Source organism: Chanodichthys erythropterus, chromosome 11 (genome assembly GCF_024489055.1).
Source record: "Chanodichthys erythropterus isolate Z2021 chromosome 11, ASM2448905v1, whole genome shotgun sequence".
NCBI lineage: Eukaryota > Metazoa > Chordata > Actinopteri > Cypriniformes > Xenocyprididae > Chanodichthys > Chanodichthys erythropterus.
In genome coordinates, this window is record NC_090231.1 from 20,179,710 (window position 1) to 20,196,662 (window position 16,953).

The following is a 16,953-nucleotide window of genomic DNA, read 5'->3' on the forward strand; positions in this document are numbered from 1 at the left end:
TGTTTTTTTGTCAGCAGAAATCTTAATGCTTCAGCAGTAAATCTTTAGAGCAACTGCAACAATTCTGGCTGACTCAAACCAATCCAGCATCTCCAACAACACAATCAACTGCAACAAGAAATATCGTAATGAATTTGTAAAATAAGACTGTAAAAGTTATTCATGTGAAATCACAACAGTTGCGATTAGTGTTCTGTTTGGCTCTGGCACTTCCTTTTAATTTATTTTCTCCTGGCTGGTGTAATAGTGTTACAATACAACATAATTGGTTGCACTGGGTACCTGGGGAAAATAAGCTATATTGTCAGACAGCCAATCATAACTTGCTGATTGCACTATATGTAAGAATATCATGTGTTCAGAAATAGTCCAATTAAAACCAATATTGTGGTATGCTCTGCTGTTATTGCTGGTGAACTTTTAATACTTAATTTATTAAAAATATTATTCAATGAAATAGTAAATTAAAAGTTATTCTAACCTTTCACAGTTGGCTGCAGTAAACAGCTTACAAAGATATGGGAAACTCAGAAACCTCTTTAATTAGAAACTGACAGGAATACATGGGAAATGTCAACAGGTGAACAAAATGACTAATCAAACAAACTGAGAAACTAGGTCAAGACAGACAAACTAAGAACAAAGGACACTAATTAAAAAACAAACTGAAAATCCATAATCATGACAGTACTCCACCCTTGTGGAAGGCGCATCCATGTGAGGGGGCTTTGAAAGGTGGGCTTGGAGCTGGTGATGGACAGGAACCTGGAGGAGCCGATGGAAGCAGACACCAGGGTGGAGCCGTCGTGGGAGGAACCAGGGTGGAGCCTTGACTGAAGGACTTGCCGGAACCCAGGGACTGACTGACGGAGTCGGAACCAGGGTGCATGGGGTATCCGGCCACACAGAGAGGCTGATGGACCAGGGCGACATCCACATCCTGGAAGCTCAAAGTAGAGCTGCTGGCTCGTGGGACCGAGGTGGAGATGGGGGCTTAGCAGACCAGGGCAACAATGGAGTGAGCGAGAATGACAGGGAAGCCGAAGGGAAGAAGAAGCTCAGTGGAGCTGAAGGTGGTGGAGGGTCGATGTGCATCAGGAGACCCGCAAGTCCGCGTGGAGGCAGAGCGACTACTGACTGAGGCTGATTCAGAGGGACGAGGGAGCCCGGAGTCATCCCAGGGCTGATGGACCACAGTGGAGTCGATAGAGAGCCGTCGGGCTGACATGCCGAGGTAGAGGCATGGGCCTAGAGGATTGAGGTGACACCGGGGGAACCAAGAAATCAGGTGGGGACATCGGAGGAGGAAGATTTCTGGATGGGACCGGATCATCCAGATGGTGTATGGGACCAGCGTGAAGGGCAAAGAATCAAGGGCTGGGGCTCGGGAGAGGAAGTTTTCCGCAGACCACAGATCTATTAGGCAGAGGTCCGCTCCTGGCTCTGAGATGGACTGAGCAGCTTGCGTCGGCTCCGTGATGACCCAGGTAGCTGACTCCTTCTCTGCCTCGCACATGGTGAACGAGACGTCTTCTTGCTGCAATATCCACCACGAGTTCTCCAATAGTGTTGCCTACCTTGGCAAGCAATAGGCAACACCAAGTTAGTTAGTCCATCTTCAAACTTGTTATTCGTTCCGTCATTCTGTCACAGTAATCTGTAGTAAATAGCTCATGAAGACATGGGAAACTCAGAAACAGTCATTAATTAGAAAGTTGCAGGAATACATAAGGAAAACAAACACAACCAGCTTAACACTGGCAATGACTGACATTGAACTGAACCAAACAGGAAGTATTTATACACCAGGGAAATGAGCTAGTTAAATGACAACAAGTGAACGAAATGACAAACTGAGAAATTAACTGAGAAACTAGGTGAAGACAGACAAACTAAGAACAAAAGAAACTGATGAAAACAAACCAAAAGTCCAATCTATCTAAACAATCTAATAATATATTTCTAACCACTATAATTGTAATGGTGGTATGTAAATGTAACAGTAAATGAAAAAGCTCTATAATAAGATTAGCTATATTTTATGTGTACATACCAATGTTAGTCAATATACAACATATGATCAAACACTAGGCATTTCTTAAAACTATAAGGGAGAGACATTAATAATGACAAGGACACCTGTTGTGTGAAATACACAGCAAGACAAACAAGCTGATATGAAAATAGCCTATATGTTTTAATCACATTTACACCTCAAAGAATTGATATAGATAATTTTAATTTGACTCCATTTATAATACTTTTACACTTATAATAGGCTTAACATAGTGAATCAGGGTAATATAAAAATAAGTTTTGGAAGAAGGATTGAAGATGTATTGACTCATTATTTACATTTTAATGAGTTAATTTTGAACAAAAAAAGTTACATAGTGTAGCTTTAATAAAACTTCCTGTCACAGGTGGAAAGAGTAATGAAATATTCTACTCAAGTAAAAGTACTATTACTTTCTTTAAATTACCAGTCTAAAAATGTATTCAAGTAAAACTAAAAAGTAAAATTTAAAATTTACTCAGAGTTATAGTTACTGAGTTACTTCTTTAACAGTGGAGGTGGGGTGGGGGAATCTTCCGTGTAGTGTTGTAACAGTTTGAGATTTTGACGGTACGATAACCTTCTCAGAAATTATCACCGTTTCACGGCATCACTGTATATGGTATTAAACAATTATTGAATAAATATACAGTATTATTAAATTATGATTATTATTATCATCAGTTAAAATGACCACTAAATGAATGAAAAATGTATGAAAAATTAATGGGGTTTTTTTGGTTGATGTTTTAGTGAAATCAGAAGAAGCTTGTTGTAGTCCCTACCAACCGTTTGTTGTAGTCCTTAAACGAAAATATCTCCCTTTGCATTGAACTTTGAGCGTCATAACTTTGCAGATTTTGTTTATGCTCAAACAGCAACATTACACACTAACTAATAGTATAGTTTGATGCATGTTAACTGTTTTAAATGGATTACAGTAGCTCTGTGGCTGCAGGAAATCTACAAAGTGCATCTGAGCTGTGTGGAGAGTTTTCAGTATGCCCCTTGGAAATTACAGTGCATGGACTGCCTTTAATTGTGTGTTTTAGTTCATTTTAAACTAAAGCTAAGCGCCTCTCCAGCACCCTCACTGCTCTAATTAGTGTACAGTGAATCATAATTTACTGTTAATTAAAAAAAACATTAATTTGCTCTCTCTCTCTTTCCTTGTGGTTTTCCTTCCTATCCCTTTCACATGTTTTGTGGCAATGGATCACAAAAACCATTTACTCATGTTTGTTTATTCAGTGTGCACTGTGAACATAAAGAAAAAGAATAAGGTAAAACTGATTTATTGATTGATTGATTATGATAAACACACTGGTTTGTAGTGCAAATAGTTTTACTATTTGTTATTCTTGTAGTTATTTACCTATAGTGGCTAATGAATTGGAAGTCTTGCACAATTCCACCCTGAAAAATAAGGTAGATACCCAGTTTAAAGTATAGGCTGTAGTAAATCTCAACAACCCTGGACTATTGCTTTTTGGCATGTCCATACGGTCACATCCATAGTGTTGGTGATTACTCTTATAGAAAGTCACAGCAGCTGGCATTTTGGTATGGTAGTCCTCCTAATCATTCCCAAGCTGGCATCAGAGGCCTGTCATCTCCTTAAGCAGCACAGACACAGCTGGCAGCACCTATCAGAGAGGAAAAGCATATGAATTACTTTATTACTTACTGCTGTTAAACACATGGGAGCAGTTCCATTAATTCATATTTTGCCTCCCCTCTACTCTGCTATGGTTAAATACCACTTCAGCATGTTGATGGTTGCCAGTATCTCACCCTGTAATCTAATATAAGAGCCAATGTGCCACCTGTCTTCACTGGTCAATTGGGATGAAAACTGCTCTGCACTCAAGAATATAAGTGCCCTGAAAGCACATTTGATGGAAATTATGCCCAGTGCATTGCTGTGTAGTGAGTTGATGATTCAAAAAGTCTGTTCCAGTGAGGTACCATTCGGCTCCAGACTGCTAAAAATCTAAAGTTTGTGGGCATCCATATGCGGTTGCATCAGATAACATCTCATGAGGTGGTGATAGACTACTGGTGATAGATTACATCTGTAGAGTGTGCTCCATTTTTTCCTGCACACAACTGCGGACACAGCACAAAGCTGTGATGACCGATTCACAAACAAATGACTCATACAAACTGATTCTTTTTAATGAGTCAATCTCAAAGATTCACAAACTCACTTGTCAGTGGACAAATTCCACTGTCTTCAAAGTAAGCACCGTCTTTGCACTCTCTCTACCTCACACATAATAATCAACTGACACGATGCTAAAAGTTCGTAAGACCGAATCCATGTTTCACGAGGCACATTCAGAGAATGTTTTTCCTGAATAACCGCTGGGTGTGAATAATAGTGCTCAAACGTCACCTCATCTTTTCTGACAAGTGCAAGTGCAGCTGACATAACCCACACTTTCAGTAAACAAAAAGAAAATCCTATCCAGTGGTGAAGTGTTTTGACAAATCTTTTGCGATATCCTAATAACTGTTGCGATTCGCACGCAACGCGTCAACGTCCGCTAATGTCCAATTCGTGACGACTCATTTGAACAGATTAATTTTAATGAATCATGGCAACAACTTATGATGTCTATGGATCTGTCCACACGGTCTGTAATGAATCATTTACTCGAACAACTCTGAAATGAGAACATAAGTGTGCTTACCCCATTTAGCAAGAGTGGTCAGTAAAATTAGCCTTAATTAGCCTTCAGGTTATTTAAATGACAATGTGTAGTAAATTAGGCCTACCTATAAAATCAGTTAGTTTAGACTGGAGTGAGGTGAAACCAGAACAAAGCAAGTTGTTAGCTAGGTGCATTCAATTGTATATGGTAGAAAATTATATTATTAGTTAATATAAAATGCTACTTTTTAATACTTTTCAGGTTTAGCTAAAAAACATCTTCTCTTACAAAGCTATAAAATAACTTTTTTTTTTCTTTTTTTTGCAAAGAGGGCAAGAAAGAATTACAGTGAGAGTGACGGGTACTTTATTGTCAGTATCAGGCTCGCAGATCACGTGGGTAGGGCACTTTTTACTGTTTGTGTGGATGACCATGTCTGTCACCACCAAAGACCATTTTTGACCCTGGAAAAACCCTGCATTGATTAATTTGAATTTAAATATTTAATACTTTCACAGCAAACATTATGTATGCGATTAATTTAGATTAATTAATCACAGAGTATGTAATTAATTAAATTAATTAATGTAATTAAAGCCCTAATTTATATATATATATATATATATATATATATATATATATATATATATATATTACATTACACACACACATATACACACACTATATTGCCAAAAGTTTTGGGACGCCTGCCTTTATGTGCACATGAACTTTAATGACATCCCATTCTTAATCTGTAGGGTTTAATATGGAGTTGGCCCACCCTTTGCAGCTATTACAGCTTCAACTCTTCTGGGAAGGTTTTCCACGTGGTTTAGGAGTGTGTTTATGGGAATTTTTGACCATTCTAGAAGCGCATTTGTGAGGTCAGGCACTGATGTTGGACGAGAAGGCCTGGCTCACAGCCTCCGTTCTAATTCTTCCCATAGGTGTTCTATCGGGTTGAGGTCAGGACTCTGTGCAGGCCAGTCAAGTTCCTCCAGACCAAACTCACTCATTCATGTCTTTATGGACCTTGCTTTGTGCACTGGTGCACAGTCATGTTGGGATAGGAAGGGGCCATCCCCAAAATGTTCAGAGTCCAGTGGTGGTGTGCTTTACATCACTGCATCCGACACTTTTCATTGCACTTGGTGATGTAAGGCTTGGATGCAGCTGCTCGGCCAAGAAAAAAACCCATTCCATGAAGCTCTCTCTCCACTGTTCTTGAGCTAATCTGAAGGCCACACTTCTGTAACTATGGAGGTCTGTAACTATTGACTCTGCAGAAAGTTGCGGACTTCTGCACACTGTGCGCCTCGGCATGCGCTGACCCCGCTCTGTGATTTTACGTGGCCTATTGCTCCGTGGCTGAGTTTCTGTTTTTCCCAATTGCTTCCACTTTGTTATGATATCCCTAACAGGAGGCAACCAATCACGGTACCACGCTTGAATTTACTGAGCTCCTGAGAGCGACCCATTCTTTCACAAATGTTTGTAGAAGCAGTCTGCATGCCTAGGTGCTTGATTTTATACACCTGTGGCCTTGGAAGTGATTGGAACACCTGAATTCAATGATTTGGAGGGGTGTCCCAATACTTTTGGCAATATACAATTTATAATATGTGTGTATATATATATATATATATATATATATATATATATATATATATATATATATATATATATATATATATATATATATATATATATATATATATATATATATATATATATAAACTTGCATATGAACTGGCATTCAGATTCAGATCTGCTTCTGTTTCCTACGATCTAATCAATTCCCGGAACTGAGCTAACTTGAACTAACAATAAACAGTTGTATTTTTATTAAGGTTATTGCTCATTTTTAGTTAATACATTAACTAATATTAACTAATTGTAAAGTTATACCAAAGGTTACTTCCTTGAAGTGACCATGACATATACCCATCGCTAACGGCCTTGAGGGCGAGTACTTTGTAGAGGAGTTACTTTGCTCACTTTCGTTATAACCCTTCATGTGGCATCCCCTTTTCCGCAGCGCTCTTCATCGCCCAGTGACCTATCAGTTTGAATCAGACTACCTCACTCAGCGAATCATTCAGAGCCATTACCGAGTCCTCAACTGACTCATCACTCACCTTGAATCATTGACAGGCCTATGGTTTAGTATGGTAATGATATTCTAAAAACATTCAGATATTTCTCATATATATAATGTTTAGCTTAGCATTAGCATTGAATAAATTATAATGTATGAGAGTAAAACTCTAAGGTGGGTGAACCATAATCAAAATATTAGATTTACTTTTTTTTTCTTTCACAAACAAGTGAAAATGTTCTTAAAAGAGTGACATTTATACAACCAGGATAAATATAATCAGGATCACTACAATGACAGCATCAAACTTAAACTAAACTGCTTCTGATTTATAGTACTCTTAAGGTGTTCCTGGCTAGAAGGCATTATGTAAAGAGAATGCATGAGGAGCAGTGTGCGCATGTGGTGAGCCTGTGAGACCCTGATGAGTGCTATCCTCCTCCATCACACAGAGGCTTTGTGTCATTGGCTCTCAACAGTGGCCAATCTGCCTGTAATTACTCTTCTCTGCTGCAGGGCTCTCTTCCTGCTTCACCATGGCTAAACTGATTAGTAATCTAAGAGCTAAGTTTGATCGGTGGAGTTAATTGAAAAGTAATGATCAGACATTATTGAGTACAACAGCTGTATAGAGAATCTACACTGGGGACTTGGCTTCAAAAAAGATGCCAAAAATGCAGAGACATGTCTATCGTGTGACTCATAGGTAATGCCCCAAGAAGAGCGACACCATTGTGCCTTTATCTTATTCAAGAGATGGCTGTTTGCGAACTTTACAAAATTACTTCACTTGATAACACCAGAGAGGCTGCATTACAAATAAAACCATTCGGTGAGTGAGCCAGTCTCCTCGCAGCTTTATGCATAAAAAGCAAGACCACATGCCAGAATAATTCACTCCCCATACATCTTCTCCAAGCTTGATTTATTCTGTTAGCTGCTCATAGAACTGAATGGTGACAGAAAATCAAACTGTCATTTCTTAATCTATATCTTTTGGCCGAGCTTTATCTAATATTATGTCATTATAATAGTCTACTGTAGTGCTGTGCCTTATACAGCATCCCTTCTACAGTTTATTATGATTTCTTGAGATGTAGTAAAGACTTAATGGAAGCCTACAGTGTTTTATAGTGCTGTGCTGTTGCTCGGTGCCTACATGCCAACAGTTAAAGAGACTGGAAAATAAGAAATGCCTTCAAATAATTCAAAATGACCTTGACTAGCAGCTCCATATTTGATAAATGCATAAATGCATATTGCCGGAAGGAGAGGAATGCCTGCTCTTGCTCATGTGTGATACGCCAAGAGTTTTTCAATTTGAAAAATGACTAGACTTTTAAATTTAGTTCAATTTAGCATTTCATCGTACCTTACTTTAAACAACATTATCATGAACTATATAGAGATGCACATAATGTTTATTGTAACATATCACTGTTCATTTGAACTTGACCCATATAGAATCTATGTGAATATCTCAGTGGCACATAGTTAACAAAATATATTTTTGTATAAGAAAGACTTCAGACTTCAACTTATTATATGTGTGTGTGAAAAACCTTCAGGAAAAATACTATGAGAAGGTTACTTCTAAACTCTCCAGAAATTATATTTTCCCACCTCAGGCCTGAAGTATCAGGTTAGCAAACACTAGAGACAATCCAGGGGATGTATCCCTTAATATTCAGATTACTGTCAAACATTGTGTTTTGTTTTTAATGGCCAGTTTTTAAACAATGTGGCTACAGCTTCCTAAAAATCAAAGCACTACATTATTTCAGTCCCATCACAGTAGCTGCAGAATTAATGTACTTAGGGTAATAGGTATCACTTAGTATTTCTTGAACTGAATCACATTTTATTGAAAAACTGAAATCATTAACCCATGGCATTTATGTTTCAAAACATGTTCTCCATTTAACCTTGTTATAGAAAAATAAATTTAAATTGAGAGCAAAACTGGCTAATAGTGGTCTCGACTGTAAATATCATTGCACATTATTCACAGTCAATATTATTTAAATATTTTTTCTGTGCAAAAACTGATCACTGGATTTTACTGGTGAGCACTGTTATAAGGTTGAAGGGACATGCAAATATGCGGATATTCTGATGAAAAAAAAATGATTATAAAGTACAAATTAATTAGTGTTCCTTTGCTTTACTCATTCTGTCAAAAGAATCTATCACACAATGTGAAGTTCAGCATTTTTCCTGTTATAATGTATATCTGCCTTGTAGAATACATCTAATGTAGAATACAAATTATGTCAAGATATTAACACTTTGATTTGCTGATCCTGGAACAACATTCTTTCCCGAAAATTTAGTCCTACCCTCAAAACAATAACTTATCCCTTAAATCAGAGAGAAATGATAGCTGAATAACACTGATGCAGAAGCACCTAAGCCTGGTTGTAAGCATAAACTTGACAAAAACTGTGAACTTGTCCCTCAGATCTGATTGGTTGATGGTTGTTCACCATGCTATTACTGTGAAATGACAGATGAACAAACTCTTCATAAGACAGAGGGTAAATAACTCCACATGATGAATAAAGTGGCACAATCTGACATAATAAAAGACTAAGAAGTTCCCAGAGTATCACAGATCAATGTTAGACTGGATTCCATACACACCCTGTAGTATTAATAAACCACATGGTCATTTTAACAGTAATCTACAAATTGCAATAGCAGAGACCTTCATTATGATGAATTACAGTCAGACCTGCAAATTTGTTCAAGTATGTTGGTGCCTAAGACTGTTAATTCAGTAATTACTAGAGTAAAAAAAAAAAAAAAAAAAAATTCACATCTGTAAATAATAAAAAAAAGATTGTCAATCACAATGTAGTGTGACACCATTTCCAAAAACTGTACTGAAACCTCCAGTCACAAAGCCAAGGAGGCAGAACAGATTCATATAAAAATGACAAAATAGATACTAAAGTAATCCAAGGAAATATACATCCTCATCTTTAAAATTTTAATTCATATTTTAGTTAATGGTAGTTAATATTTTATCTAGCTTTGTATTAACCTGAATTAATAATTTTTGAATAACACAGCCTCCATATTGGCTTTGTTCTTAATGGTCCTAAATATTAATCATCTCCATTCTTTCATTTTTTTTCTTTCTTCTCACTGGCATCTGGATGCTCCACTTCCTCTCTTATTAATGTTCACCACTCCCACTCTCTCCCTTGCTGTTGTAGTTACTCAGTATTAAAGCGCTGCGCTGGTTGGCCAACTGTTTGGAAGTCATCTCGGTAGATAAAAGGCAGGAAGATTACACAACTATCGCTTCCCTTTTAAACATGAGGGCTCTGACTTCAGCTGACATGTTTTCCATTATGCCCCTGTAAGAGATGATGGGTTGTCAAGTTGGTCCTATCCTGATTTGTGCCGTGGCTTTGTCCCTGGTAGCTTTGTCTAAACCAGCGCATTCAAAAACTAAAGCATGTCTGAATATTTGTGGATTTGTTACAACATGTTATAGATTACTTTAGAAGTCAAATTTGTATGTGTGTGTGTTCGTGTTCGTGTGTGTGTGTGTGTGTGTGTGTGTGTGTGGTGAGTATTGGGAAATGCCAGGCTTTGAGTTGCAGGGAGCTCAAATCTATTAAACAGAGCAAATAAATACACAACATTGTCTATCGCTGTAGATTAGTTCTAGGAGATCATACACTTATGCATATCCATTCTCAAAAATAACAATGAAAGACAATTTTTAGAGCATTAAGGGATTTTTTTAACAACAATACCCGGTAGATCATATATATAAATGTGAAAACTGTGACTTTTGCTCAGTTTTTTCCCCAAGCCTGTCAAGCCTTATTTTTCTTTAGGATAAAAACAAATGCATTTTGAGTTAATGTAATTACCATTTGCAGATTCATAGGGTTTCAACCACTGATCTATATAAATGACTAGATTGCTCATGACATCATAAAAAGTAAAGCCACTGTGCCGCCGTTTTGATATTAACTAGTATTCTTTCACATTCTATTCAATTAATAGGAAATCATCTGATTTAATGAGAAAACATTACCTAACGAGTCAGCATTTTTATATCTGAAGTCTCCCTGCACATTCTTACAACGCAAACATCCTAACCATTTACATGGTTATTTGTTTAGAGTCAGGAATTTCTTCTATTTATTGAAAGTTATGTTCATCTTACAGTTGTGAATGTCAGATCAGCTGATGGACGAGACGCCTCAGCATTATATTACAAATGTCACAATTATTCTTCTGAAATCTGAAAACAGATTTATGATTTGTAAGGCATGCTCATACAACTTAATTCGTCATGTACTGTTCATTCACTATTGTTATGTAATTATGTTGTGTCATATATTACTGTTTTTATTTGTACAGTAACTAAATGATTCAACAGTGTTTTTGGTAACAACATGTATTTCGAAGCAGTAAAGATAAAGACTAAATGAATTGGTTAAATGAATAATTAGCTTAGACATATATTCAAATAACACTTCATATACAAACTGTCATGCTAGTAAAAATCCATAGAATTTGAGCTGACCTGTAGCTTTTAACGGTTTCCAGGAGAAGTGAACGTTAGTCAACAAAAAGGCATCAGGAAATGATAGGCCTATACACGCTTCACAACTTATTCAGAGAAATGACGCTGACTGCATATAGATTTAAAGATATGAGGCTTATTTATACAGCATTTATACTGTCACTCCAAGCAAAATGATGCCTGGTAAACCTTTTTAATATAATATAGTGCAATTTAGTAATAGGGGGATTGTATGTATTGTAATATTCAATGTATATTTGAATCAATTTCTGTTAAAAATCCCAGATATGTTCATGCTTAATATTTCCTGCATAATTGCGTACATAAAGAAATGTATTTTGTGTTAGTTCAGTTACCTGTGTGGGCAGTGTGCAGTAGACACACCCATCTTAATGAGATCTGTATATTACTTGTCCTGCCCAAAAAGACCATAAACATTACAGATAACGTTCAAAGTATCAATTAATATACATATATTTTAAAAACTATTCACATACGACTGATATGCTGTAAAGCGGGTGGTTTTGGCTGTAATTCAGTGATGCCCACTGCCAGTAGGGAACTGCTTGAACACTTTCGGTGGCTTCACCACAGTCATTTATATAGATCAGTGGTCTCAACCTATAATCTTAGGTTCATTTAACATTTCAAATCACTGCCAATGTTATGTGTTCCATCCACTAACACTGAAATGAGTATTTACAGAGAAAAGATGTTTTTCAGAAAATGTTGAATAGTAATATGGTGTGTGAGGGAGAGCTTCTTAGCTGCGCAGTGTCTCAATTTTCCTACCTCACCAGCTCTCAAGGTTTAATTCAGAGAGCAGAGCAAAATAAATAAGCAAAGACATTGAAGTATAAAAGCTTGTAATTTTAATATGTTTTACAGCCATCCATTGTCCCAAAAACAACACTGTAAGTGTTTTAAGGGTTGTAGAACACATTTACCTACACAGAGTAACTCCTGCCTTGTGAGAGTGGTAGAAAATGCATAATAGTATGGCAAATTGATGACATTTTGATGACTAAATCAATAAAATTGTAAACTTTTCACCAGTGGGTGAATAAAAACTAAGGTCCAATAGTTTTGTCACATGTTCAGTCAAAGCAAATGGCTTTAAATTCAAAGCTACATCTGGCTTTATGATACTATGTAAGGTGTCAAAACTGAATTCGCACCATCAAACCATAATTAATGATTAATACTTGACCTTTGAGATATTGATGATTGTCAAGTCTAATCGATAAATCATTTAAAACAAATTGATCTCTTATAAAGAGTTGGTAATGGACATTTACAGTGATTTAATTAGACCTATACACTTTGCATGTATCTAGATATAGCACATGCACTCCAGTAGGCTCGACAAATCCATATCCTCTGATCGGCTGCATTCATCCACTGTACTGCCCAGTGTACATCGAAATCATTATGTACAGAAAAAGAGACGAGGGGACGGGTATAAATCTATACCGGTCCTCTGGATTCTGGCTTTCGCACAAATTTCAACAGGACTATGTTTTTCAACACTTACCCAAACAAGTACACAGATTTTTGAAACCCTCAAATGACTTGTCTGCTTTCCCTTTAAGGACACAATCTCAGTGTGATTGATCTGTACAGTCTGTAAAAAAAAATGTAAAAGGCTTGTGTCAGAACATTGTTCTTTTCATAACTTTGTAAGGGGTGCAAAGATTACGCCCTCATTCCTCCCTCAACATAAGTCTGTTGTCAAGAACACCTATTCACTTAATGCACACACAATGGTGATTAGTCTTTTAAATCATCTTCATACTGATCTTGTGAGATCCCTCAGTCGGGCTGTTTTCTCCATCTACTTTCCGTGGCACATACTCAATCTCAATGTTTGGCTTGGCATTGCCTTTCCCTCGACTCCAGAGGAACAAGAGCACCAGACAGAACAACACCACTCCCAAGAAAGAGATAAACCCCATGGTGGTAGCGATTATGAGAGTCTTCATATCAAAGGGAAAGGGATCCGTCGCACCAGTTCCATTGGCACTGTTATCATTGGGCTGGTTTGAAATGAAGGCAAAGGTCTTATTAGGCTGATGGGGCCAATTGGGAGAGTAGCTATGAACATGTAGGTGAGCCAAACGGGTGTCGTTACCTCCTGCATTGATGGCAATGCACATGTATGTGCCATTGTCTTGAATTTGGGCATATCTAACCTCTAGGGTGCCATCAGGAGACACCGACAGCCGGCCAATGCTTTTAGTTGTGATGAATTGCTTTTTTGGAGACTGCCATATAATCATGGGAACGGGGTCTCCATCTGCTTGGCAAGGGAATTGGACAGTGGTCCCCTCATCCACAAATCTATGAATGGCTTTGTGATCTCGGATCTTAGATTTCTGACAAGTGAAATAATTTGTCGGGAGAACATCCGGGAAGTCTTTGAACTCTTTACCCTGCAAAAACTCTGGTGTTTCACAAGATGGCTGCTGGCGGTTGAAATTAAGTCTCCATCGACGGCGAAAGACCCAGAGGAGACGACAGTCGCATGCTAAGGGGTTGTCATGAAGAGCCAGTGTCTCCAGATTGCCGACCGAGTGAAAGGCAGACTCTTCTAAAGTGCTTAATTTATTGCTGGATACATTGAGAACACGAAGGTAGTTGAGTCCTCTGAAGGAATAAGGCTCGATGCTGACTAGCCGGCCCCCAACCAAGTGAAAAGCCTGGAGCCTCAGCAAATTGTGCATTTTGTTGCCCTCCACAACCTCAATCGGATTGAAGGACAGGTTGAAAAATCGAAGGTACACCAGGTGCTGAATGGCCACGTAAGGGACGGCAGTGAGATTGCAGTTTGTGATGCTCAAGGTTGTGATGTTCAGTCCATGGAGGGACTTCGCGGTCAAGGTTTCTAAAAGAGGCCAGTTTGCTATCTCTAAGACTTTGAGTCGATAAAGCCTCCTGAAGGAAAAGTCTCGAATGGTGTTGATGTTCAGATGCCGCAGCCTGAGGGTCATCAGGTTGTGCAGATGACTGAAGGCTTCTGTTGGCACAGAGGTCAGGTTGCATCTTTCCATAGTGAGCTGCTCTAGGCTGCTGAGGCCATGAAAAGCTCGGTGAGAGATGAACACCAGGTCGTTGTCCCCCACCTCCAGCTCTTTCAGGTTGTAGAGGTCTTGAAACACGTTGTCCAACAAAATGACAATTTTATTCTCACTAATATCTAACTGAGTGAGGTTACTGAGGCCAGTGAAAACACCCAGCTGAATCAACTTCAGCTTGTTGTTGCGTAGTCCCAGTGTTCGCAAGCCAAGGAGGTTGCTGAAGGCCCCTGGTTCAATGACGGAAATGGTGTTCTCATTAAGCTGTAGCTCCTCTAGGTGTGGGTAATTGAGAAATTCCTCAGGATTGATGGCTTTCAAACGGTTCTTGCTGAGATCTAACAGCCTTGTGTCAATGGGAATTCCCTCGGGGAGGGCCATCAGCTTCCGGCGATGACACACGACCGAGCGCTCTTGGGCACTGCACTCACAGCGAGAGGGGCAGCCAGTGGCAGAGCCGGACAGCACGGTACCCAGCATCAGGATGAGAATGGGCTGCCAGCATGCCACCAGGTAGCTGTGCCCACTTGCCTCTCTGGCCACCATTTTGATGGTAACCTGCTGACAAAAAGGGTAGAGAGATTGGGTCACAATATGGACAAAATTCATTCCACAAGACAGAAAAAATGCAAAGGAGCTGAGAGACAATCATGTTCTTAAAATAGCAAAAGATGGTGTTGGAGAAAATGCTGACGCTTAAAAAATGTAACAGACTACTGCACTGGAACATGCTGTGTAAAGGCAACTCAGAGCTTTGATTAATGATATAACAGAGGCATTAAAAAGTAAAAGACTCTATGAGAAAAAGAAAACAACCATAAACAGCACTGGACCATAGAGAAGCATAGCCACAGAAATAGTCTTTTTATTTATTTTAAAATATCTTGGACGTGTAATTTGTAGTTTCCATCCTTTTGATGGCCAGTGGTACTTTCTTTTTTGCACTGAAAATAAATGTTCAATAATGGTTTGTACCACCATAAATTAGTAATGATTTAAGCGTACTATTATAATGCAACCTCCAGAATACACAAAAATGCAGAACTTTTAATTACATAATAAAATAATTTAAATAAAAAGAAACAATAAAATATTCCTTTAAAATGAAGCATGGCACACATATATAGCAGATGGTATACCACAGTGTATACTATAAAAATAAAAAAATAAAAATACAGCAAGGTACATAAATCAGTCAAATTAATCTAGAACGATTTATTTGCCATTTTAAAAAATAAATAAAATCATATGTATTATTATCTGGTATTTGAACCAAATATCTATTGTTATGGACATTTTAACTTAATACATGGTAATCTGAATTTTTTTTCTTTCTTTTGAACATGATTAATGACTGCATTTAGAGTAGAACTGTAGTGTGGCCTAGGGACCACAATTCAGTTCTTATCAGGTTAAATCCAAATCAACTTTGACTCTCTACTATTTTCCTGTGCAAAATAGTAAGCATTCTAAACCTCTGAGCCTTCAAACAATGCTTCCCGAATTGATTAAGTAAACTCAGTCTCAATCTCATAGCTTCTTTCAGCTATGTGCTTCAGAATGATGGAGATCTTGGTTTAGGACTTGTGAAGAGACTCGTGAAATATTGACATGAAGGAACTCAAGACACACAGAACTTGCCAAAATGACACATGAGTTGCATTCGATGAGGCAGGAGGTTGCTAATTGGACAAGTCAAATACAAATCATGTTAAGTAGACAGGCCAGCTTTAATAATTAATTAGGTAAACTTTAAGTAGCTCCCATTTGTAAAGGAAGTGAAAGTGACCCAGAATTAAATACTTCTTGCTTCAGTAAATTCCAATACATTTATGCAAACTCAATGGAAGCTTTATGATACTACTGTATGTACAGTAGATTCAACAGTAGAGTGCATATTTTATGAATAGAAAATGTTAGCCTGGTTTCACAGACAGGGATTTGATTAAGCCAGGATTAGGCCTTAGTTCAATTAAGACATTTTTATACACTTTTATAAACGTGCCTTAGAAAAACATTACTGGTGTGCATCTTGAGACAAAACAATGGCACTGACATATTGTAAGACCGACGCTATCTCACGACCAATTCGTACGTTTTTTAAGAGGTGGCTAATTCGTACGACCTCACTTGTATGAATTCATACGATTTGTCTTAACCCCAGTGATGGGTCGGTTTAGGGGCGGGGTTAGGGGTAGGTCATTTGTTCTAATTCATATGAATTTGGCAACTCGTAAAATACGTACGATTTGGCAAAAAACGTATGAAATCGTACGAGTGAGGTCATACGAATTTGTATGAATTAGCCACCTCATAAAATACATACAAATTGCTGTGAGATCGGGTTGTGTAAGGCACGTTGCTTTCAGTTAAAACACATCAAACTGGCATTTTAGTCTGGGACTAGGAAAACATTTTGTGAAACCGGGGGCTTATGTATAGCCAACTTGTATTTGCACGTTCGCAATAGAATATCTCAAGGGTAGCTATTATCATGGCACATTGAAAACTTCAAG

The 16,953-nt window shown here is 37.9% G+C and overlaps 1 protein-coding gene across 1 annotated transcript; it reads right to left on the reverse strand.

Moving 5' to 3' along the window:
- Positions 1-13,141: 13,141 nt before the first annotated feature.
- Positions 13,142-16,724, reverse strand: lingo1b (leucine rich repeat and Ig domain containing 1b). Its single transcript, XM_067400705.1, has 2 exons — positions 16,713-16,724; positions 13,142-14,995 (listed from the first exon to the last, which is right to left on the reverse strand). Exons 1-2 carry the CDS (start codon positions 16,722-16,724, stop codon positions 13,142-13,144), a joined length of 1,866 nt encoding a protein of 621 aa, XP_067256806.1.
- Between the last annotated feature and the right edge of the window lie 229 nt (positions 16,725-16,953).